The following is a 26,436-nucleotide window of genomic DNA, read 5'->3' on the forward strand; positions in this document are numbered from 1 at the left end:
GCAATAAGTGTATATGCATACACACACACACACACACACACACACACACACACACACACATATATATATACACACATATATATGTATATGGATGGATGGATGGATGGATGGACATGTATATGTATGTATATGTGTATATATGTATATGTATAAAAACACACACACTCACATAGGAAACAGCCAGTGCAAAGGAATGGAGGGGAGAGGCATAATGTCCTGTTTCAGAACTAGTAAAAAGTCTTGTTTTCCTGAACTACAGTACACATAGAGGAATGATATATAAGGCGGCTAGAAAGCTAGGTGGCACCATGGATAAAATACCAGGCCTTGTACATCAGAAGACTCATCTTCCTGAGTTCAAGTGTGACCTGGGATACTTGGTACCAGTGTGACCCTAAGTAAATCACTTACCCCTGTTTGCCTCAGTTTCCTCATCTATAAAATGAGCTGGAGAAGAAAATGGCAAACCACTTCAGTATCTTTGCCTAGAAAACCCCAAATGGGATCAGGAAAAAGCAGACACACCTAAACAACAATAAGGCTGGAAAGGTAGGATATGAACAAGTTGCAAATGAAAGCTTTTGAAAACCTTGTCAGCCATTCAAAAAGAAGGAGACATGAAATGAACAAAAATAAGAGAGCATTGTATACAATAACAGCAATGTTGTTAAAAGAATAAGCATAATAACTAAGCTATTTTGAGAATTATAAATACTCAAATCAACTACAAAGGACCTTTGGAGGAACACGTCATCCACCTCTAGAGAAAGACCTGATAAATAGAAGTATGCATAGTATGGTTTTACACGTGTGTGTGTGTGTGTGTGTGTGTGTGTGTGTGTGTGTGTGTACACCAAATAGTGGCCTTCTATAGTGTGAGGTGAAGAAGGAAAGAGGAGATGGTTTGAAACAAAATGTAACAAAAAAATTAATAAAATTAAACCCAAAAAAAGGAGAGAAAAAGGGAAGACAGAGGAAACACAAACTTCCATCTCCTACATTGTTTCGTTGCCCCCATTAATTAAGGCCCCAAACCCCTAAAAAGGGGTCCCACACATATAAGTCTTGGCATTAATCCATTCATTACCCAGGGAGGGTATAAAAGACATCAGGAACTGGTTTTCTGCTTTGGGAAATGGTCAAGAGAAATGGTGGAAGGCAATTAAGCTGACCACCTTCCACAGAGTCTCTCTTAACAAATGTTTTATTGATTTTCTTGCTATGATAGAAGTTTGTGTGGCTACAATGCTGATTGACTGTGAAATGGTATGAAATGTAGAAAGTTGGTCACATTAAAAAGAATCTAATCAAGGTGGAAAAGGGACAAACCAAATGGAGATTTCCATAATTTTAATATTTCATGGAAAATGGAAAAACACTGAAGCATACCCATTAAAAAGAGAAGTTTTCACTTGCCATTTGTATTTATTATGGTTTTAGAAGTCTTATCAATAAGGCATGAAAAGAAACTAACAGAATAATCATTGTTGAAGAAGTTAAAATATCTGTTTTTCATACATAATGATATATCTAAAAAATGGAATCAACAACAAAAATTAATGGTAATCAATGACTTTACTAAAGAAATTAGACATAAGATAATTTCTCCCCCCTCCCCCAATCATCAATCAGTACCATATGCCAACATTAAGGATAAAAAAAAAAATCAAAAAATGCACCAAATATTGACTTGAGGCATATAAGAAACCTGTACAAAGTCAAATTAATTAACAGAAATCAAGGAAGAAATGACTAAATAGAAAGATACTCCCTGTGCAGGTCAAATAAAAATAGCAAAAATAGTAAATATATCCCAAACCAACTTACAGATTTAATGCAATACCATGCAAAATACCAATAAATGATTTCACTGAATTAGATAAAATCATAATAAATGTCATATGGGAAGATGGTGATAAAGACAATCTGGGATTTTCATAAAGATAATGAGAAAATGAGAAAATTCCCTCTCTACCAGGTAAGTGCCTCATCAGCAGCTGAAGGGTCTTAGAGGGTTGCCTAGAACACTAAGAGGTTAAGTGACTTGCCCAGATTGACACGAGCTAATATGTGCTAGAGTCAGGACTTGAACCCAATTTTCCTGCTCAAAACCCCCTCTCTTCATTATGCCAGTCATGTTGGAAAGGTACATTGAAGCCAGAGAGTGGTAGGCCTTAAATACCAGGGTCTGGAGTTACTATTTTATTTACAGGGCAGTGGGGAGTCTTTTAAGGATTTTTGAGCAGCAGAGACATTCAATAAACACACTACACTGCAATCACTTCAGCAACAATCTGAAGGATCAATTAAAGAATGGAGAGATTGGAGCCCAGGACACTATTAAAAAGGCTGCAAAGATAGAGCCACTAGGTAGCACCATAGTGCACAGAGCACCAGGACTGGTCAGGAAGATTCATCTTCCTGAGTTCAAATCCGGCCTCAGACACTTACTAGCTGTGTGACTCTAGGCAAGTCACTTAACCCTATTTGCCTCAGTTTCCTCATCTGCAAAATGAGTTGGAGCAGGAAATGGCAAAACACTGAAGGATCTTTGTCAAGAAAATCCCCAGATGGAACCATGAAGAGTCAGACATGACTGAACAACATTAAGAGTTAATGAAGGTATTAAAGTAGGGAGCTAAAAAGATGAACAAGAATACAAAAAAGAGTCAAAAAGAAAAGCAGCAAAGTGGGGCAAACACTCATAGATATCAAAACACTACAAAGCGATAATTATTTTTTAAATGTCTAGTACTAGGGAAAGAATGGAAAGTCAAGGAAACATAATAGAACCACAGAATAGAACCCAATGAGTATAAAAGATTTGATGTTTGATAAGCCCATATTTTAAAAATATTAGGAATACAATCACCATTCCAAAAAAAACTTTTTGAAAAAAATAGATGGCAATGCAGCAAAAAAAAAAAAATAGTTTAGATACATATTTTATATCATAAACCATAATAAATTAACTGGATCCACAATCTAAATTTTAATTCATTAAAAAAATAGAAGAAAATTATTTTTCTTAACTAGCCAGAGAAGGGATTTTTATCAAACAAACAGAACTTACAGAACACAAAATCAAAAGGTTTGGTTATATGAGAACAGAAAGATAAAAACAAAAAGCAGTATCTCTAAAGTTAAAAGGAAAGAAATAGATTGGGAAAATACTTGCTTTCAAAATATTTTTAAAAATATTAAGTGCATAAGAATCTAGAAGGAACTGATGTACATAAATAATCCCCAATGAAATGAGTCAAATCATACAAACAGGCAATTTAGGGTTGAGAAAAATGCAAATGATTGCTAAAAAAAAACAAACAAATTCTCTAATGAGAATTAGAGGATATGATCTTATAGAAAAATACAAAAAGTTTATAAAAATCTAATATTGGTAGAAATGTGGGGAAACAAGTACCCTATTATATTATTGGTAGGACTGAAGACTAGTGCAAACATTTTGGAGGACAATATAGCAATATATATATATGTATATATGTAAATATATACATATATATACACATATATATGTATATATATATATTAGTCCAGAACTAATACAACTTTTCATGCCTTTCAACCCAGCAAATCCATTGTGAAGACTTCACCCAAACAATATATCTTTCAAAAAAATTTTAAACACATTTCTACGAAAACATTCATAATTTAATACTATAGAACTTTAAAGCAAAGATATAGAGAGACAGTAAAAAAATAAATAGAAATAATATAGCATTTACTATGTGTCAGACACTGTGCTAAGGGCTTTAAATTATGTCATTTAATTCTCAGAACAATTCTGGGAGATTACAGTTTTGGTAGTTGTATTCCCAACACCTAGTACAATTGTATCCCCATCACTTAGTACTTGTTAATGGTAAATACTTAATAAATCTTATTGAATTTAATTAATTTAATTAACTAATTGGAAATTTAATTAATTGAAAATTTAATTAATTTAATTGAATGAAATTTTACTTAAAGTTGCACTTGAAGAAGAAAGGGGAAAGTGAAATAACACCAGCATTATAAGGATGAAAGAATGATAGAATGCAAGAAATATAATGCCCTGGATTCAGATACTAGGGGAATTACACACACATCTTTTACTATCCCCATTAGTCAGTGCTACGTAAGCTCTATTAAGAGGTTTCTTCTAGGCCACCCCCCCAAGTCTCTAGTCCTCTCAAATGTCACCTCCTCCAAGAAACCTCATCTTTCCACCCACACTCCCTATAGATCACTTTGCTGGCATATCCATGTGCTCACCATCTGTCACTTTGCATGATACTTACTTGTCCTATGTATCTTTTCCCCTACTTGTAAGTCCCATGACAGCAGGACCCTCATATCAAAACTTTGTCTTTTACCCAGCATTCAGCATAGTGCTCTTCATAGAACAGTTGTTTAACAAATGTTTGTTGAATTGCGCAAAACTCTTGATGATATTTGTACACCAGAGCCTTAAAAGCTTAATTATTTTCCAAAATTAAATCATTGGACCTTAGAGGTCATCTCATTCAATCCTCTCATTTACAGAAAAAGAAAAGAAGGCCTAGAGAGAGGTTATGACTTACCCAAGATCACCCAAGTAATAGTAAGTGGTACTACAAGAATTCAAACCCAGATCCTAGCCAGCACTTTCTCCCTTCGGAAGCCATTTATCAAGGGCCCCTGGGTTCTCATATGTACTCCCAGCAAGCAGCAGCCAGGAAGACGTATTTAGGCCACTAGGTATCTAGAGAGACTTCCTAAAAGCAGTGGTCAGTAGTTGGAAGAAGCCCCTCTCCCAGGGCCTCACAATTCCTGAAACTCATTCCTGGAAGGCTACCGTGTGTTATCACTGTCAACCGCAGGGGCCACTCTTAAGGCATTCCCAGATCGAAATCTTTCCACTTTTGCTCACACAATCATGAAACCATGGTCTAAGTTGGAAAGGAGGCCAGGACAGGTCAAAGTTTCATTATTTTTCGTTCATTAAATTAATGTAAGAATGAGGATGGGGAAAGGGTGTTTTTCTTAATAAAGAAATTCACTAGAGCTATGGGTTTCTCGCTAGATCTTGGGGAAAGGGTTTGGTTTTGCCCACCTCTGTCCCATCCCCTTTTCACCTGCTGCCCACCTGGTGCGCCTCATCGCCCACAGAGAAGCCCAACTTCCCAAGACCCTCCTGCAGCTCGACGATGTCCACCTTCCCGTCCCCGTTGCGGTCCAGCTGGGCAAAGAGGTGTTCATAGCGGCGGTTGGACTCGTCTTCTTTGTTGCTGCGGGCGGTCAGCAGGAAGCCACGCACCCAGCGGAGCATCGTACCCAGAGGCAGTGGGGGGGACACCCTAAGGGACGTGGGAAAAGTCTCCTCCGACCACCAGCCGGGCCCTCAGCCCGCCCTCCTTGGCTCTGCTCCGGCCTTTCCCTCGCCCAGCCCGGTCGAGGACCGCGGCGGTGGCGGCTCGGGCTGCGGACCGAGAAGGGCACGAGCTGTCTGGTCGCGCGGAGGCAGGGCAGCTGCACCCGCGCCGGGACAGCGGGCAGCGGGCAGCGGGCAGCCGGCAGCGGGCAGCGGAGCTCACTTAGCCAGTCTGCACGGAATTGAGCGTCCTCTGCCCATCTAGTTCTATAGATCTGAGTGGCCCTGTAGTAAGGAGGGCCCACATTTTCGGGGCGTCGTCAGAACTCAGTGAGGAAAAGGCCTCTAAAGTCCAGCGTCCGTTTCTACGCGCTGGGCAGTTCCTGCAGGCCAGCTCCCCGGGGTGGGGCAGGACGAAACTGGGGGACTGAGACTGGTATTGCTCGGGGTCGCAGGACGCTTGACCGGCAGGGAGCCGCAAGTCCTGGAGCTCAAGTCTCTCCCCTGAGCATCCTTTCTGAGTCCCTATCAGCCTACAGGACAGCACCCATTCAGGTGCCCGGCTCAGAGCTTTCCACACAGTAGGAGCTTCAGAAATGTAAAGGCAACTGCGGAGGCTACCTCCAGGGATTAGTTTTGGCTTTGACTTTGAGGTGGGAATCAGTCTTTCTGTAGAAAAGGAGACACCTAAGGAAGGGCAGAGAAGGAGAAATGAAATACAGGTAACCTGTAGCTTACTTTGGTTTCTTCACTGCTTTGATTGATTTTTTGGGTTGTGACCCTAACGAATTAATATAGAGGAAAAAAGAGATTGAATAGAAATCTGTTCACACCCTGAATTTCACAATAAAAAGCACAGCTGAATGTAGAATTCCAGAGAATAGCAAGAAGATAAGGTTTTCTTAAGTGAACAATGCAAAAAAGAAAAAAAGAAAAAAAAACAACAGAATGGCAAAGATGAGAGCTCTCAGGAAAATTAGAGATATCAAGGAATCATTTCATGCAAAAATGGACATGATAAAAGACAAAAATGGTATGGATTTAACAGAAAGCAGAAGAGGTTGAGAAGTTAATGAATAACACAGGAGAACCATACAAGAAAGATCTTAACATCACAGATAACCAAGATGGCACGGTTAGTGATCTAGACATTCTGGAGAATGAAGTTAAGTATGCCTTAGGAAGCACTGCTAACAATAAGGCTACTGGAGGTGATGGAATTTCAGCTGAGCCATTTAAAAGCCCAAAAGATGATGCTGTTAAAGTGCTGCACTCAATATGCCAGCAATTTGGAAAACACAACAATGGCCACTGGATAGGAAAAGATCAGTTTATGTCCCAATCCTAAAGAAAGACAATAACAAGGAACGTTAAAATTACCAAACAATTGTGCTCACTTTACCCACTAGTAAGGTTATGCTTAAGATTCTGTAAGCTAGCCTTTAGCAATATGTGAATTGAGAATTACCAGAAGAGTAGGCTGGTTTTCAAAGAGTCAGAGGAACTGGAGACCAAATTGTCAACATTCATTGGATCATGAAGAAAGCAAGAGAGTTCCAGAAAAAAACATCTACTTCTGCTTCATTGACTGCACTAAAATATTTGACGGTGTGGATCACAATAAAATGTGGCAAGTCCTCAAGAGATGGGAGTACCAGATCTTCTTACTTGTCTCCTCAGGAACCTGGACACAGGTTAAGAAGCAACAATTAGAACTGAACATGGAACAACTGATTGGCTTAAGATTGGAAAAGGAGATTGAATATTGTCACCTTATTTATTTAACTTACAGGCAGAGAACGTTATATAAAATGCCAGGCTGGATAAATCAAAACTTAGAATTAAGGTTGCCAGGAGAAATATCCACAATATCAGATATGCAGATGATACCACTCAGATGGCAGATAGTGAAGAATTAAGAAACCTCTTGATGAGGGTGAAAGAGGAGAGTATTAAAGCTGGACTGAAGCTTAACATCTAAAAGACTAACAACTGGTCCTATCATATGTTGGCAAGAGGGAGAAGAAATAGAAGCAATGTCAGATTTTATATTATCAGGCTAAAAGATCACTGCAAATGGCAGACATGAAATTAAAAGACATTTGCTCCTTGAAAAGAAAGAAAATCTGGACAGTAGACTAAAAAGTAGAGACAACACCTTGTTGACAAAGGTCTGCATAGTCAAAAGCATGTTTTTTTCTAGTAACAATGTATGGATGTGAAAGTTGAGCTATGAGGAAAGCTGAGCACTGCAGAATGGCCACTTTCAAATTTGGTGTTGGAGAAGACGTTTGAAAGGAGATCAAATTAGTCAGTACTAAAGAAATCAATTCAGACTCTTCACTGGAAGGTCAACTACTGAAGCCGAAACTTAAATACTTTGGCCACAATGAAAAGACAGGACTTATTGGAAAAGACCCTTATGTTAGAAAAGATTGAAAGAAAAGGAGACAGCAGAAGACAAGATGGATAGATAATGTCACAGAAACAACAAACATAAATTAAACTGACCTCAAGAGATAGTGGAGGCTAGAAGGGCCTACTATGCTATGGTCCATGGGGTCACAACAGGACTAAATAACAATAAGCACACCCTACCCTCTAGAGGTGTCTATGCAGTTCCTGGGATAAGAATTCTGATTTTATAGCATTAATAGGAACATACCACCAAAGAAAATGTCTGGAAATAGGTTTCAGTGCTGGTGCTGAATTCATTAAATTGTAAAAAGTCAGCAAGAAAGAGTATGGAAAGGAGAAGAAAGAGAATATAGTAAAGCACCATCCCCTTCTCCATCCACTATTGCCATTAGTCCCACCAAGAATATGTGCATTTCCCCAGTGGATTTTTTTAGGGAAAAAACATGAGCAGAAACTGTCATCCCAGATTATCTTGGGACCGCCAAAAAAAAGAAAAAAGCTGTGGAATGCATTTAAAACCTCAAAAGTGCTAGGATGACTGCCAGTCTCTTTTTTCTAACTCCAGATTTGTCCAAACACTTAGTTGTATCATCTTCCATATACCCTAGGGATAAAAAGAATCTTCCTGTAGGAACAAGCCAGGATCAGGGCAGGGGGGGAGGTTTTGTTTATTTGCTTGCTTTTGGGGTTTGCTTTTGGTTTTGTTTTTTTGGGTGATTTTTTTGGTGTTCATCAAATCCCTACTCTGTCACTACCTGTATGACCTTGGCCAAGTTACTTAACCTTTCTTTGCCTCAGTTTTCTCATCTGCAAAATGAGGGGTTCCAACTCTGAATCCATGATTCTGTCTGGACTTAAGTTTCTTATTATTTCAAGATGTTGATACATTTATTGCCTTGGTGTCTTCGAGTAATTCTAATCTAAGTTTTTATAAGCCTAATTAAGAATAATTTACCTTAATTCCTTAGGTATATCTGCCATGTGCAGACAGGTGCCATATGTAAGCAGGTGCAATAATTGAATAACATAGCCATGATCAGATTTGTTCAAACCAGACACACAAGAGAAAAGAAATGAGAGTCAGAATATTTCATTTCAGGACTATACTCAGGTCATATGCTTATAAATTAACAATAGTTAAGTAATAATTAACAAAAGAAGTGAATGTGAAGTACCCAGGAAAACAAAAGCAAAAGAATACTACAAATAATTATCTAAGATTTATGCTGTATTTGGGAAGATAGGTGACACAGCACATGGAGTGCCAGGCCTGGAATCAGGAAGACTCAAACACTTAGTTAAATGACCCTGGGCAAGTCACTTAACTCATTTTGTCCCAGTTTCCTCATCTATAAAATGAGCTAGAGAAGGAAATGACAAACCACTTCAGTATCACTGCCAAGAAAAGCTCAAATAGGGTCATGAAGAATTAAACACGACTTAAACCATGGAACACATGTTGCATTCCGCTATAAATCCATTTCTTAACTGACTGAGATAATCAGTCTCCTTCCTAACTGCTTTACAAGTTTCTGTCCAACTCTAGAACCACAGTTATAATCCCTATTGCTGTTTTCCTCAAAGCTAGCCAAAGTAGACCAATGGTCTTCCTTTCAGTGAATCAGCACTATACAAGTTTCCTCCCAAACCCCTGTCAAACGGCCATCTCTTTCAGGAGTCAAGGTCAGAACAACCTCTGACATCCTCCTAGCCACAAACTATAAACTGCTGGAATCCCCAAAAGATCTACTAATACTATATAATTTGCATACAGAGTATAACATTTTATGAATAATTCAGACTTAATCAGTTTTCAAGTAAAACAAAATCCACGAAAAAACTGGTTTTTCATCCCAGGCATACATAACAAAATTCAGTTAAAAGAAGTAGCTGTATCATATTGTCAACTAAAACTGTGAAGGAAAAGTTTCATAAGGGATCTAATCTACTGTAAAGTATGCTAATTTGACATAACCAGAAGAGGAAGCAGATCTATGCAGCTATTGCAAGAGTGATAACTAATTTTACAGCCTGCACGTTCCAACTTTCCTTTTTAATTCCATAGGAAATCTTTTAGAATCCAACTTTGGTTGAACTTCAGGCTAGATGGGGAAAAGAGAAAATTTAAAGACAGGAGATAAATAAATAAGTGGTACAGTGGATAGAGTACCAGGCCACGAGTCAAGAAGACTCATCTTTGTGAATTCAAACACACTCTCAGACCACTATAAGCTTTGTGACTCTGACAAGTCACTTAACTTTGTTTGCCTCAATTTTCTCATCTGTGAAATGAGCTTGAGAAGGAAATGCAAACCACCCCAGGATCTTTGTCAAGAATACCCCAGATGGGGTTATGAAGAGTTAGGTACAACTGAAAAGACTGAACAATAGTTGTCCTCAATGAACTCAAACCACCAAAATGAAAACAAAAAGCATCAAGAGCCCTTTATATGTTATAAAAATTTAAATTATAGTAGCGTTTCTGGTTCAATATTTTTTAACCTCTCTTGACTCCCTTGAGTAGAAGTCTTAATTTAAAAAGTGATCTTCATTCTCTTCTAACAGAACTAGTTAGGAGGGAGATTATACCTATAACTAAGGAAGTAATGAAAAGTGTCTTGTTTATGCTAACTAAACTAAGGGTGGGGATCTAAAGGTGCCCCTTTTGTTTTCAGTTGAATCTTTAGAGGGAGGAGTTAGTTTCTGGGAAGATCTATCTTCTCTTAGGGTATTTGCATGTAGATATGAATATTGATCTCTTCGTTTAGTAATTTTTAAAACCCTGCCTGAAAAAATATGCTTTTGTTTTATAATTGCTATTTTCATGTTTTGTTTCATAAACACCGTAAACTTTGAGGCTGCTTAAAAGAGAGGAGGCTTTTCTGATTTAGTAAGAATTATGTGTCACAAATCTCCAAGTGGAATGCTTACAAATTTATCAAAAATGTGTCTCTGACACATTTGGTTTAAATATGAGATGAATTATATCCCAAACTTGAAAGAACTGTAATATGTGACTTCTGAGCTCCTTTCAGTGATCTTTTAACTCTAAGAATAGTTAATACTGCCATTGTATCATATTGGATGGTGGTCTCTAGTAGAGTTCTCAGACATTTGTTCTTTGCTCCATACTTTTGAATATTTTTCAGTAACTTAAATAAAGAAATAGTTAGCAACTTTATCAGACTGGCAGATGACACAAAGCAGAAAGGGCCAGCTAACAAAGTGGATGACCCAGTTTGGATTAAAAAATATCTATGACCTATTAGAAAGTAAGACTAAATCTAACAAGATGAGTTTCATAGTTATCTTCACAAATGCTAGAGAGACAGTGATTAATCAGAAAAAGATCTAGGGTCTGTCAACTTGCACAATACCTTCAACCAATCTGACGGGGTATGGGCCCTAGGAACCACCCCCTCCTGGAATTTCCCTTGAACTTTCCCACATGCCCAGGCCCTTCCTAGTTAATAATCCTTTCAACTGCCCTTTCATTGGGGCTCTCATTGTCTGCACCTGGCCCCACCCCAGACTACCACTCCTTAATTCCATCTAAACCCCTTCTGTTACCTCCTGGTCATACCAGACTACTTGGTTACTCCTAGGTCACCTCCAGATCTTCTCACAGGTATCAAAGGTCCATCTTGCCTCCATTAAAGTTCTCAGATTCTTAAAACCTGGCCAATAACAGGGATTCTTAAAATCTTACCCACCTCAACTGGTGTTTTAATAAACCTTGTCCCTGACTGAAATAAGGCTTGAGTTGAATTCTTTTGCCCTTGAATTTTGGGGTTCCCAGCATCTCCTAGACTGAAATAAATTCATAATTAATAGATATTAGCCTGGAGAAGAGAAGACAGGGAGAAGTTGATAGGTATCTTTGAGTGTACTCATAGGGAAGAAGGTTTTGCTCTGTGTGGCCTCAGAAAACAGAACTGAGACACAAATAGATGCTACCAAAAGACATATTTATGCTTGATGTAAAAATAAACTTCCTAAAAATTTGAGCTTTCCAAAAAATGGAATGGGATGCCTCCGAGGGAGGCAGTTCTAATTGCCAAACAAAGACACTTTGAACACTTGCTAGAAATGTTGTAGACAGGATTCTTAACATTAATAATTATGATAATGACAATACCTCACTTTTGTAAGGCACTTTACAGTTTGTACAATACTGTCTTCACAACAACCCTGTGAAGCAGTAGTGAAGTATCATTACCCCAATTTCACCAAAGAGGAAACTGAGGCACAGAAATGTTTAAATGGTTTGCCCATAGTCACATAATTGGTGTCAGAGCTGACAACAGAGATCAGATTTCCTAATCTGAAACCAACCTTTACAAGGCTCTAAACACTTAAATATTTGACTAAGTTGCCCCTAGATTCTTCTTCAACTCTGAGGTTCCGTATTTCTATAAATTAATGGCTTGGTCACTCCCAGTTCAGAGTCAGTAGGCCATTAACATTTTTCTCCAGGATCTAGGGTGAATTGGCAACATTAGGAGAGAGAAAAGAAAAAGGGAAAGGATCTTTTGGGGAAGGCTCTTAGGAGTTCACCTAGAAAAGTCATCTATAGTCTCCCAAGGGAGTTTCTTCACTGGCCCTCACTGTTTCAGTGTGTAACTTGAGTTTTGCCTCATTTTATTATCATTGAATATTAGAATTACTATTAGAATTGCAAGGGACTCTGAGATTAATTTAATCTAACTTCCTATCAAGTACCTTCTATACCAGGGGTTTTAATCTTTTTCTGTGTGTCAGACCTCTTTGACAGTCTAGTGAAACCTAGAGAGCACTTCTCAGAACCATGTTTTCAAATGCATAAAATAAAATACATAATATTACAAAGAAAATCAATTACATGGAAATACAGTCATCAAAAATATATTTTTTAAACAAGTTCACAAAGACTAGGTTAAGAATTCCTGTTCTATAGCATCCCCAACAGATGCTTACTCAGCCTTTGTCTAACATTTTTAATGATGAAGTTAGCAGTATGTCCAATGCATAAATTACATTCTATGGCATGTATACATTCTATGCATTGGAACTCCAATGCAGCTGAGCCATATTCAGGGTCCAAGAAGGACTGGATTCCTCAAAATCACCTCTATCCTATGGCAATTAAAAAGATTTGAGAGACATGATTTCCGGGTCATTCAATCATGTTATCAATAATGCCAGTATTTTAATAAAAAAAGATTGCCATTGGGCCATCACTCTCAGACCAAAGATATCATGGTGGTAGGGCTCACAATTTATATGCCCATTGGAAGAGAGCAGCTCCAATCAACTTTGATTAGTTAACAATTAATTAGAGAATGAATATTACAATGAGAGCCTAGCCCTGAACTTTGACTATTTCATCTACTTCTTAAGTTACTCCTAGCCTTGGGGAATCCATTCAAAGAATTTATCCCCGCACAAACCTGAGTAGATCACAATGGCTACCATACCTGAATGGGTCTGAACAAGAAAGTTCAATCTCATTATCTGAAATGCCCTTCAAAAGACTGAACTTTTAAAATCAGGACTTAAGGAAAAGGGGGGAATTCTAGATCACCCCAAATCATTGGTTATTGTTTCTTTCATCCCTCACTATGTCCTGATAAAGGCAATATAGGACTCAGCTTTGGAGTCTGCCTTTCTTATGCTGATTCAGATGTACTAGGAATCCAGATAGACTGATTCCAACTCATAACTAATTATGACAGAGAGACCTCTATCACCTAGGGCCATCTTTTTTCCATTGTTCAAATAGCTCTGATTATTAGAGGGTCAATCTACAACTTTCTGCCTTATAACTTCTGTCCATTGGTCTTAATTCTGCCCTTTGTGGTAACTCAGTCAATAAATATATTAGGGACCTACTTTGTGCCAGGCACTGTGCTAATCGTTGGGAATACAAAAATGATAACAGACATCTAGGGAACAGGAAGTGCTTCTGACAAAAGGTGTGATTTTAGCTGAGGCTTGAAGAAAACCAAAGAAGCCAGGACACAGTAATGAGGATAGAGAATATTACAAGCCTGGGGCATAGTCATCAAAAATTCTCAGAGTCATGAACAGAGACAATTGAAAAGATGAAATAGATAACTTTGGTTACTTAAAATTGAAAAGTTTCTATATAGATAACATTAATGCATCTAGGATAAGAGGAAATTGGTCAAATGGGGGGGGAAACTGTATCAAATTTTTCTGATAAGGATTTAATATCCAAGATAAATAAAATATATACACACATGTATATATAATAGCCATTCCCAAATATATAAATGGTCAAAGAATATGAACTATTCGCAAAAGAATTTTAAAATATTCAAATAAAAAAATGCTCCAAATCACTAATAATAAAAGAAATGCAAATCAAAACAACCCTGAGGTTTCACCTCATACCCTGCAAATTGACAAAAATGATAGTAGCCAATGTTATAAGAAAATGGGCACACTAATAACATTGTTGGTGAAGCTATAAAATGACACAACCATTTTGGGAAGCAATTTGGAATTATGCAAATAAAGTCACTAAAATGTCCATAAACTTTGAACCAGAAAATCCATTACTGGACTTATATCTTCAATGAAACCACTGATGATAAGAGAAAAAGTCACATATACTCCAAAATATTTGTAGCAGCATTTGTAGTTAAGAACTGGAAACAAAGTAGATGCTCATCAATGAGGAATGGCTAAACAGTTATGGTACATGAATGTAATGAAATAGTACTGTGCTGTAAGAAATAATGAGTGTGATGAATACAGAGAATCATGGAAAGATCTATATGACCTGATGCAGGGTGAATTAAGTAGAACCAAGAAAACAATATAGGCAGAAAATACAACAATTGTAAATGGAAAGAACGACATACCAAAAAATCAAAAGTAAATGCAACAAAATTATAAAGATTAAATAGGACTCAAATGAAAAGATATGATACCCCTGACCTACCCCTTGGGAGAGGCAAGAGGTTCACAAGTGTTATACATTGAACATCTTCCAACTTTTTCAATGTATCAATTAGTTGTGCTTTTTTTTCTACTCAAAAAAATATTATTTGTCATAGGGAATAGTTTTCTAGGAGGGAGAAGGGAAGGTATATATGGATACTATGGTGGTGGAAGAAACTGAAAATATCTATGAAAATTTATTTTTAAAAAAAGTCTTTAAAAGAGAAAACTCAGGCAGTCACATGATTGAGTATCCTATTCAAGAAACAGCAGAAAGACCAATATTATTGCATCAAAAAGTTCATGGGAGAGAGAGGTGTAAGATATAAGAAGACTAGAAAATTTGGGGACAGAGGCAGGTTATGAAGGTCTTTGAAAGCCCAAACACAGGGTTTTTTATTTGATCCTAATGATGACAGGAAACCACTGGAGTTTGGCAGGGGAGGGGGGAGGGTAACATAGTCAGACCTGTGCTTTAGGAAAATCATTTTGACAACTGGGTGGAGAGAGGCAATAGCTTGAGGCAAGCTATTGCAATAATCCAGATGTGAAGTGGTGAGTACCTGCACTAGAGTGGAGCCAGTGTCAGAGGAGAGAAGGTTACATGGTCAAGAGATGTTACAAAGGTGAAATCAACAGACCTTGCCAACAGATTGGATATAGGGAGGTGAGAGATAGCAAGGCACCAAGGATGACCCCTAGGTTCTAACCTTGAAGGACTGAGAAATAGTAACATAGGAGTTTGGAAGTGGGGAAAGTTTGGGGTGGGGGGGAATAATGAGTTCTGTTTGGAGCATGTTGAGTTTTAAGATATCTGTTGTTGTGTCAGTCATGTGTCCAACTCTTTGTGACCCCTTTTGGGGTTTTCCTAGCAAAGATGCTGGAGAGGTCTGCCATTTCTTTCTCCAGCTCATTTTGCAGATGAGGGAACCGAAGCAAACAGAGTTAAGTGATTTGCCCAGGGTCACACAATTAAGTCTTTGAGGCCACATTTGAACTCTGGTCTACCTGCATTCAGACCCATATCTCTATTGAGCCACTTTGCTGTCCTTTAACATGTCTACAAAACAACCAATTCAAAATTGCCTGAAAAGTAGTTGAAGATTTGAGATTCAGGAAGACTCATCTTCCTGACTCCAGGTCCAACCCTCTATCCACTGTACCACTTAGCTGTCCATGATGCTGTTTAGTTGCATCTAATTTCTGGCCCATTTGAAATTATCAGCTACCTCTTCAAAAAAAAAATGCAAACTATCAAGAGTCATATAAAAATAAGCTCCAAATAGTAAGATAAATTCAAATCAAAACAACCTGGAAATAATACCTCTCACCATGTCAGTTGACAAAATGACAAAAGATGGGAACATCATTGCAGGAGGGGCTGTGGAAAAACTGGTACGTGGGTGTCCTATTGAGATTACCTAGACATAATGTGGAAGCCTATTGGTGAATCTGGGAATTTGCACCACCAAACTAGATTTCTAATGGGAATTATTCAAAAGAAATGTCTAAACTGTTCCATATCCTTTGACTCAGCAATCTCGCTACTGAGTATAAGGGTTAAGGAATTCTAAGACAGAAACAAAGGTCCAATATATACCAAAGTATTCAAAGCAGCATTCTTTGTGGTAGCAAAGTGGAGGTGGAGGAGGGGTGGACAGTGAGAGTAAATGTCCAGCATTTGAGAAATGACTGGAAAATCCAGTATGTAAATGAAACAAACCATTATTGTGCAATAAGAAATAAACACGAGAAATTTAGAGAAACATGGGTGGAGATGGTATGAATTGTCACATAGTGAAATAAACTGAACCAAGACAACAGTGTACACAATGACAACAATAATGTAAATTTTTAAAGGTCACTAAAAGGAAGTTGAATTCTGAGTCACTAAAAAAACGTCATTGAAAGTCCTGGAGTTGGATGGTGTTCTCCTTTCACGTTAGAGAAGCAAAGATTACTTGGGCAAAATATTGGACACATCATTATAGGTAGTCACTATAAGGGATGTTTTTGCTTAATTGTTTTTCTTTGTACAAAGTAACAATGCAGTGAGGGAGAGTACAGATTGAAAAGGCAAAAGTCATAAACAAAATTTACTTTAAAAAAAATAAAGCATTAATAATCAAACACAGTATACCAGACATGGTCTGACCAGCCACAAGTGGGGTACTGTGGTGTAGAGAGAGGAGCACTGGATTTAGAGTCAGAATGACCTGATTTCAATCCCTTATGAACACCTGTGTGATTTTGGGCAAGTTGCAAAACCTCTCTGGGACTAAGTTTCCTCAAGTGTAAGATAAGTAGGTTATATCAGATAATCTCTAAGGTTGTTTCCAGCTTTAAATCTATGATTTTATAAATACAGTGGGATTATTACTTCCATGAACTAAATACCAAACTCCATAGAATGTTAGAGCTGAAAAGGGATTTTTAGATCATTAAATTTAACCCTTTCTTCAACAGAGGTAAAAAGATTTGCTCAATGTCATACACCTGGTTAGTAATAGAGTTGAAAATGGAACAAGGACCTTCATAGTAGCCAATTAAATTTAATTCTGATTCCTGGTCTATTAATACAACCTAAGATTGCATCAGTTTTTGGCAGCCATAAACCCACTGTTGGTTCTTATGAAGTTTGTGGTCAATTAAGACCCGCAGATAAATAATAGATATGTATTTATTGAATTGCATTGATGCCTTTCATATGAACTGCTTCTCCTTAGACAAGTCTCTCCAGTCCTTTGCAATTGATTTTGGAACCTAAATGGAGAAGTTTTTATTTGTCCCAATGAAATTTCATCTTGTTAGTTTCAATGCAGTATTTCAACCTGTCAGAATTCCTTTAAAACTTATTTCAGTCATCAATTTAATTCAATAAGCATTTATCACATACCCATTATGTCCAAGGCAGGTACTGTTGTCCTCAAATCTGATATATATACTTTCCATATATTCATCTGAACTATTGATTAAAATGCAGGACTGAGCCAAAAGCAGAACCTCGTGGTTCTCTCCTTGATACAGTTATATTGTCAAATTGCTCAGGCACACACAGGAAATAAAAGCAAGAACAGAGAACACAATTCAAATAAAAAGCAGAAGCTTGAATCTAATCTCAGCTATTATGAACTGGCTGTATACTAGTGTACGACATCTAATAACAAGAGCACCCAAACTGCAAATCCCAACTCAGACAAGCACCCATGAACACTCCTCTGCATATCATGATAAAGGGGGAGCCCAGGCAAAGACACTATGGGATGCCACCAATAACACCAACTATGCCTCTCCTTCCCTTCACTCCCTCAGGCTTCTAATGTACATTAATCAGTTTGCTCTGTCTACCACTCTTCCCCTGAGTCACACTCAGCATTCTATCAGCAGGACTCCTTCCCCACCAAGACTGACCTCTAATTCTTAATGTCCTCTATACACTGAACTAGCTCATAGCTCACTGGACCATGGTAGAGTTAGGAGATTCTGGACAGGATCCATCCATGGCCACATAGAGTTCTGATGTGGGAATGGGTGGGGTTAGAAGAGAGACAAGACACCCAGACCATCTCAGCGAAACAACTGGAACTTTAAAAATTCAGGTTGAGTCAGACAACTTCAATTTCAGTTGTGGTTCACCAGATAACTAGGGCTGGGCCAGTGTAGTTTTGCCCCCTGGGGAACAATATCTGAAGGGCTGGATTTACTCCCCATAAAGAGGATCCAGTTCTTTAGTGTTCCCATTCCAGGATAAGGAACAGGATTATTTTAACATTGACCTCTCTTTGTTTCAGTTCTGCCTTAAATATGACTCAATTTACAAAAATGTGAGTTACACAATTTTTCAGGAACTGGAGTTCTTTCAGAAACTGACTTGAGACTTCAGGGAAAATATTCAGACCTCCCAGTGAGAAAGTATGCTAAGGTTCAAGTTTATAAGTGAATATAAAATCCTACTAATGAAAGTTTCTAGTTGTTAATTAAAGAATTAATCTTCCAGGACTCTGATTATATTACATTTTATCAGTAACAAGAAACTGCACATATTAAATGTGGACAAAAGTCAATGAAGAAAGCTCAAACAAAACAAGTTGTATGTTTTATTATTTAGTCATCTAAAATAACTACTAAAAGGAGAAATCAATAATTACTTCACCAGAAAGTTAACATATTAATATAATCACTTAGTAAATAAATAATTCTATCTTTATGACCCCTTTCATTAATGTCTCTACCTGCTTGCTATCAGTACAGGTAAATCATTTTGCAACCCAATTCATCTGCTCATATTATCACCCCCAAATCCATCTTTCAGGCCAATTTGATGTTATTGCCTCTCTGAAACAACCTCCCAACTTCAATGAACTGCTTGTTTCTGTCCTTCAAAGCTCTTCTTAATTCTGGCTGTGGGCACTGTGTACTTAGAGACATTAATTAAAATAATCACTTTACTGAGTTCACAGCTCCTTGTGGTAGAGTGAAAAGAACCCTAGATTTAATCACAGGATCCAGTTCAAAGCTTAGCTATACTACTTCCTACCTAATTTCTCTGGATCTCAATTTCTTCATCTGTAAAATGAAAAAGTTGTATTAAATGACTTTTGAACTCCCTTTCAGCTGAAAAAATCTGTTAACACATAACTCTCCTTTTGCTTTTCAATCTGATTGAATACTTTTTTTAATCTTGAGAATTTATGTGGTTAGAGGGGAAAATGAAAGATTTCAGACAGAAAAATTTTATTCCATGGTCCTGCCATATTTCTGATATTTGAGTTCAAAAGAAGGACTAGGTGGTAGATTTGGATTATGCATTGCAATTCCACCACTACAAATAGCTGAACGGGTATGTCATATTTTTAAATAATATTTTTATTTCATTAGATATTTCCCAATCACATGGAAAACAATTTTTAACAATCATTTTTTTAAATTTTGAAGTCCACATTCTCTCACTCTCTCCTGCCTCTCCCCCCTCCTTGAGAAGGCAAGAAATTTTATATCAATTATACATGTGAAGTCATAAAAAATATATTTCTATGTTAGCCATGTTGCAAAAGAAAACAAACAAAACAATAAAAAGAAAGTTGTTTTATTTTTCAATATGCTTCAATGTGTGCTGAGTTCATCTCTCTTTGGAAGTGGATAGCATTTTTCATCATGGGTCTTTTGGAATTGTCTTGGATCATTGTCTTGATCAGAATAGTTGTCTTTCACAATTGATTATCCTTACAATATTGCTGTTACTGTGTACAATGTTCTCTTGGTGCTGCTCTCTTCACTTTGCATGAGTTCATATAGATTTTCCCAGGTTTTTTTTCTCAAACTGTCCTGCTTATCATTTCTTATAGCACAATAATATTCTATAACAATCATATATCACAACTCATTCAGCCATTCTCCAGTTGATGGGTACCACCTCAATATCCATTTCTTTACCACCACAAAAAAAAATGCTGTTATAAATATTTTTGTACAAATAAGTCCTCTTTCTTATCTTTGATCTCTTTGGGATACAGACCTAGTAGTGGTATTGCTGGGTCAAGGGATAAGGTGCATTTCTTATTAACAGACAATCAGTAGCATTGCCCTGGTAAAGAAAGACAGCACATTTAAAGAGGCAACAACAATTAATTTGAGATTTGGATTTCCTATAGTGCCCTGGTAGCCCAGGACAACAATCATTTAAAGCAATGAGAGGCTAAAGAAATTGTAATATATCACCTCACACCTATCAGATTGGCTAATAATGACAGAAAAGGAAAATGATAAATGTTGGAGAAGAGTGGGGAAGTGCATTGTTGGTGGAGTTGTGAACTGATCCAACCATTCTGGAGAGCAATTTGGAATGATGCCTAAAGGGTTATAAAACTCTGCATACCCTTTGACCCAGCAATATCATTACTAGGTCTGCATCCCAAATAGATCAAAGGAAAATGAAAAGGATCTATATGTTTATGTGTGTGTGTGTGTGTGTGTGTGTGTGTGTGTGTGTGTGTATATCAGCTTTTTTTGTGGTGGCAAAGAATTGGAAATCAAGAGGATGTTCCATCAACTGGGGATTGGCTGGACAAGTTTTGGTGTATAGTTACCATGGAATGCTCTTGTCCCATAAGAAATGACAAACAGGATGCCTTCAGAAAAACCTAGGAAGATTTACATGAACTGATGTAAAGTGAAATAAACAGAACCAGGAAAAGACTGTACACAGTAAGAATAATATTAATGTAAATACAAAAATAAAAATAAACTGAACACGGTGTAATTATAATGACCATACTTGGTCTTGAAGAAGAGATGAGAAAATGTCATTTCTTCCCTTCTTTGAGGAAGTGAAATACTATATATGTTTAATAGAATACATGCAACCAGACTCAGCTGATGTGTTTGTTTTACTAAACTGCACACCACCACCACTACCCCCAGCACTTTCCTTTTTTATTCTTTTTTTACAAAGGATGGCTCACTGAAATGAAGATATTAGAACAAAAGATATCAACAAAAAAATAATGCTTTTTTAAAAAAAACAATGAATGATTCATCAGCCACACAGGAATAGTAATAATTACCATTATTATTATTAGCATTTATTTTATGCTTTAAGATTTCCTAGTATGGGCTTCATAAATGTTTGCTGGTTGGCTGATCTCATTTGTCATAAACAACCCTGGGGGTGAGGTGTTATTATTATCCCCATTTTACAGATGAGGAAACTGAGGGTGAGGGAGGTCAAATGACTTGCCCAGGGTCTCACAGTTAAATACGTAAGGACCTGAGGTGGAACTTGTACTCAGATATGACCAAAAAAACACTAATTCAGGCTTCAATTCATCAATACACGAAACCAAACTTTATTAATCTAGAGCATGCACATATCTTTTCCACAACATAAACATGAATGCCTCTAGAAACAAATTGCCAATCTGATTTCTAAAGGTCCTGATGAGCATGTCTCATAAGGATGTTCACAACAAGGTTCCCTTTCTCCCTAGCCAGAGGTCACATTTCTCCTTCCTAGGTGATATAGTGACAAGTATTCATTTCTCCTTCCTAGGTGGTATTGTGACAAGTATTCATCAATCAGCATTGATCTTGACTAAACATAGGATGCTCATATTTCCAAGTGCAGGGAACATAGGAGTCTGGTCTAGTTGCCACCCAGGAGTGGCGTCTCCAATGTGGGGTCTCTGATTCTGGCTAAGGGCATTTACAATTTATATCTACATTCTGACTATTGATCCATTTCTGAAACTCATAGTGATAAGAAACAATCAATCAGAACTTTAGTTTCCTAATGTCATTAGCAAATATTTATCAGACATTTACCAGATTTGGGACATATACACACCTTCCTGCCAAACTGAATGACTCAAGTGCTTATCTTATTGCAGAAAAATAGCTTATATAACAACTAGTTAGTCACAAAATTGAGGCTTAAAACAAACTGGAATGAATCATCCTAAATTATCATACTTATTCCCACTACCTCCCTAATAGAAATACCATCTAGCAGTCTAGGAGCATCCAAGGTAAAGTAAATAAACTCTAGTAATATACTAACGCGATGCTCACTTATAATGCCTGACTATCAAGTTAGAAGATTTTTTTAAAAATTTGATAGACTTTTACATGTCTTTTCTCAAGAACTCAAGGGAGCAGTAGGTAAAATGATGAAGCAGTCTGCCTTGTTTGGAGGGACTCCTGACCTCTTTTTTCTGTTCCCCCTGCTCTTTTCATATACCCAAACCCCTACTTTCATTTGCCCTGTCAATAAACTTATTTCATATTATGTAGCTGTTCATATAATTTTTTTAAAAAACTGTAGTTAGTCCCAATGAGGGTATTTCTATTCTAAAAAAGATCACCACCAGTCAAAGATTATTTGCCTTGTTAATACAAACAAATAAATAGGTAATGGTGAAATTTCAGGAATTAATAGGGAAGTTGACTCCTTCATAAAGCCAGGCTCATGCCACCAAAGAAAGCTTCTCTAACATACATAATTCTTTGGATCTTAAGTGCTTTATTCAGTTCTACTTTTCTGAGTGAAACAGATGGTTTTACTTTAAAAAGAGCTATGTAACATCATTTGGGGCCTCGGTCTGGATAAGATCTTAAAAAGAGTTCGTTATGATAAAGCATTTTTTGAAAGTGAGTTGTACTCAGGCTGGCATATTCAAACAGTCAACTTCAAGTGCAGTTACGCTAATTAACTCCATTATATTTAGTTTAAAAGCTGTTGCCAACTCTTTCTGGGATTTGAGGAAAACTACAGGATGTGAAAGTTAAATTTTCCCTTGGTGTGGAAAGAAATTTATATTAGCTCAGTGGTAAGTTTGGTTTCATTTTAATGGAAATTGAAATTATGACAACATCATAAAGCATGAGTTTGAATTGTATCAGCATTAAAAGAAATAATGCCCCAGATTCAGAATCATCATCCTTCTGGGGGAAAAATGCTCATGATTGTCAGCTCATGCATTTATTTCACCATTCAAAATGGCTGTGAATGTAGTCAGAATCTTTTACTTTTATGGAGTTAAAACTAGTTTTAGATTTTAAATAGTATTAGGAAAGAGTTACTTATATTGTACTTCATTCTAGTTATGCTCATGCTATACCATTCAGTGACTTTATGAAGATTAAGTGATAAATGTACTAACATAAAAGATTTCAAATAATCACAACTTGAAGACATGAAGACTTGAAGACATAGTTGTAGCAATTTTATCTATACCACTTACCTATGCTATGCCATATGAACTACGCTATGTTGATTTAGGAGGAAGCTAGGTGACTCAGTAGATAGAATGTTGGGTCTCAAGTCAGGAAGACCTGAGTTCAAATGTGACCCCAAACACTTACAAGCTGTGTGACCCTGAGAAGTCACTTAATTTTTGTTTACCTTAATCCACTGGAGAAGGAAATGGCAAACCATTCCAGTATCCTTACCAAGACAACCTTATGAACAGTACTGGCATGCTATGAGGTCTTGAATATTCAAACACAACTCAACAACAATGTTGATCTAACTTATTTTCCTATGCCAACCCAGGGGCATAGCGAAGGTAACACTGGTGATGTTTGTTATGAGACACTATCTTGGTACACAGCATGATGAAACTTACAAGTATAAGGGGAGAACAACTTTTTTAGTGAAGGCAGAAATTCAGGGTGAAAGCTTCCAGCCCTTCTCCCCCTCCAATATTACTTAAGTTACTTAATTTACTTAAATGACTACTTTAGTCTCATTGAAGGTTCAAGACAATTTACATGATCCGAGTCTGATGGGAAATGAAATTTAAAGAGCAAACAAAAAGTGGCTTATGTGTTTATTTCCAGGCCCAGAAAGATTCATCAATAGGGAAGAAGTATCTGGTGGGCATGAGTAGGCTACAGAATATTAATAGTGATGACTTTCACACAAGAAGTGATAGAAAATATATTCTGGAGGGACTATATGATTATTGGAGGTGGTGGGCCAACTTTTCACATAGTGAGATTTATGAAGTCAACATATGGACAAATCTGAGTTCCTCACTGGTATCCACCACTTCCCTGCCATATGTTATAAGATCAATTGGAAAGTCCCCAATGGATTGGGTAGAGCCTCCTTAGAAGCATTGTGATCTGTAGCAGAGAATGGTTCTATTGATGCAATCATGAATCCCTTATCAAACCACCTTCTTCACAACTACCCCATGAGGCTGTTAGTGTAAGGATGATTATTTCCATTTTACAGATAAGAAAACTGAAGTTCTGAGAGATAAAAATAACTTTTTGAAATGTGATATAGCTAGTAAATTTTCTTGCTACTATTTAAACCTCAGTCTTCTGTCTCCAAAACCAGCACTGTGTTGTACTAAAATTCTATTATACTACTTTGGCACTTAATTTTAAAGGAGAAAAGAAGGAATAGGTGAATTTCAAATGCATCTTTTTCATTTTGAGGGATATTTGACCTAAGAGAGGCAGCATGGCATAATGTCTGGAGAGCCAGCCAAGGTGGGAGTTGGGGCAGAAGGGGGAGGAAAACCTGGGTTCAAGTCCTGTCTTTGACACATGATGACTATGGGACCCTGGGGAAGTCACTTAACTCCTCAATAACACTAAAAGTGGGAAAGAAGGTGCTGACCTACCTTGGTAGAGAGCTTCCTTCTCACTATGGAGTTCGTTTTTTGTTGTTGTTCCATCTCTTAAGTCATGTCCAACTCTTTGTAACAAAGATACTAGAGTGGTTTGTCATTTGCTTCTCTAGCTCATTTTACCGGTGAGGAAACTAAAGCAAACAGGGTTGAGTGACTTGCCCAGGGTCACATAGTTAATATGTGTCTGAGGTCATGCCTGAACTCAGGTGTTCTTGCCTCCAGGCCCAGCACTCCATCTACACTGTGCCACCTACCTGTCCTGAGTTCTTTATACCAGTGAAACCTAGTCCCTAACCTCTGAAATTCACATTTTTGTGACATGTCTTTCTGACAAGTAGCTTATTTCTCTCATTTCTTTTTGCTCCCCCAGATTACATTTCATTGCATTCTAATTCATCTGCTGGCATATTCACAATGATTTCTTAAATTATATTGTGGATTCCTTGAGGGTAGGAATTTTAGGCAGAATATTATTTTTCATCATTCTATTCCCCCTTGAATAGCACAATGCCTTGCTCATATTTGCTTAGTAAGTGTTTGCTAAATGGAGATGTGATTATTGATAGAATCAGAATTCATGCTTTTAGTAAACAAAGGCCCTATTTTTCAGTTTGAAGACAAAGAAGCCAGTTTTTGAAAATGTGGCTGATAATGTAATATGTCTAACAGCTCAGTAGAGGGTGTTAGTACTTCAGGATGCTAGCCAAAGAATGCCTTTGGGACAAATAATCATGACACTATTTCTTATATTTGAACATTTAAGTGAATCTTTTTTCCCATTGGCATCATTAAAATTTTTAGTTATGGACCCCTAAGGTACACCAAAGTATTTTGAACCAAAAATATTCATAATTTAAAACCAGAGGGAAAAGACAATACAAAATTTACATTTGCTAGGCATCGTTATTACTTTTTCTTTCCTGTCACTCTTTTAATCATCCTATTCCATATTCTTTCAGTATTCATTACAGTCATATTGCATTAATTAAAGAAAAATATTTGTCAACTGTGTATCAACTGGGCCTCAAATCTGCATATAATTGGAGGTGAGGGTCTCTCATAAAATCTCTCTAGTTTATGCCCTATCCAGTTAAACCCTGGGAATAGAATGTATTTGAGGGATTTTTGCCCTTCAAAATAAGTCCTCAGATTCCCTGAAAATACTTGGGCTCTCGTGGCATTTAAAATAGGACAGATTTTATTTGATTTGACAAAACACACAGAATAGGTTTGTACCTGTATTCTTAACCTTAAGGAAAATTCTCCTTTCCTTTCCAGAGAATGTCAAAACAACCCTCCCTTCTGGTCCATCCCAATTTCCCTCAGGATGTATGTAATCTGCGTGACTCCCAGTACTAGCAAACTGTTAACAGAAAATGGCTCTATAGTAAAACTAAATCTCTGCTGTACTGATGACTCTACTACTACCAACGACAAAGCCCATAAGTTTTCTCATATTAAAATAATCATCGCATTGAATGGCTTGATCTAATGCTGGGAACATCTAATTTCCTGCTATGATGATCACTCTATTAGTAAGGGCAAGTTCTGTAGGACTTTTGTTTCAGAGTCTGTCCA

The 26,436-nt window shown here is 37.2% G+C and overlaps 1 protein-coding gene across 10 annotated transcripts in view; it reads right to left on the reverse strand.

Moving 5' to 3' along the window:
• The window catches only part of LOC140527336 (mitochondrial adenyl nucleotide antiporter SLC25A24-like), a 101,301-nt gene that overhangs the window by 53,767 nt on the left and 21,098 nt on the right, over positions 1-26,436 (reverse strand). For 2 of the 10 annotated variants that reach the window (XM_072644181.1, XM_072644180.1), the window contains exon 1: positions 5,126-5,484. The exons of 3 other annotated variants lie outside the window; for them this stretch is intronic. In XM_072644181.1, the coding sequence (XP_072500282.1) occupies positions 5,126-5,308 (183 nt within the window). In that variant the 5' untranslated portion in view covers positions 5,309-5,484. Of the gene's footprint in view, positions 1-5,114; positions 5,486-26,436 lie in introns of those variants that run through there. 5 more of the 10 variants (XM_072644182.1, XM_072644187.1, XM_072644179.1 and 2 more) reach the window with 4 other exon arrangements.

This window comes from Notamacropus eugenii, chromosome 2, assembly GCF_028372415.1.
Source record: "Notamacropus eugenii isolate mMacEug1 chromosome 2, mMacEug1.pri_v2, whole genome shotgun sequence".
In the NCBI taxonomy this organism is placed as follows: domain Eukaryota; kingdom Metazoa; phylum Chordata; class Mammalia; order Diprotodontia; family Macropodidae; genus Notamacropus; species Notamacropus eugenii.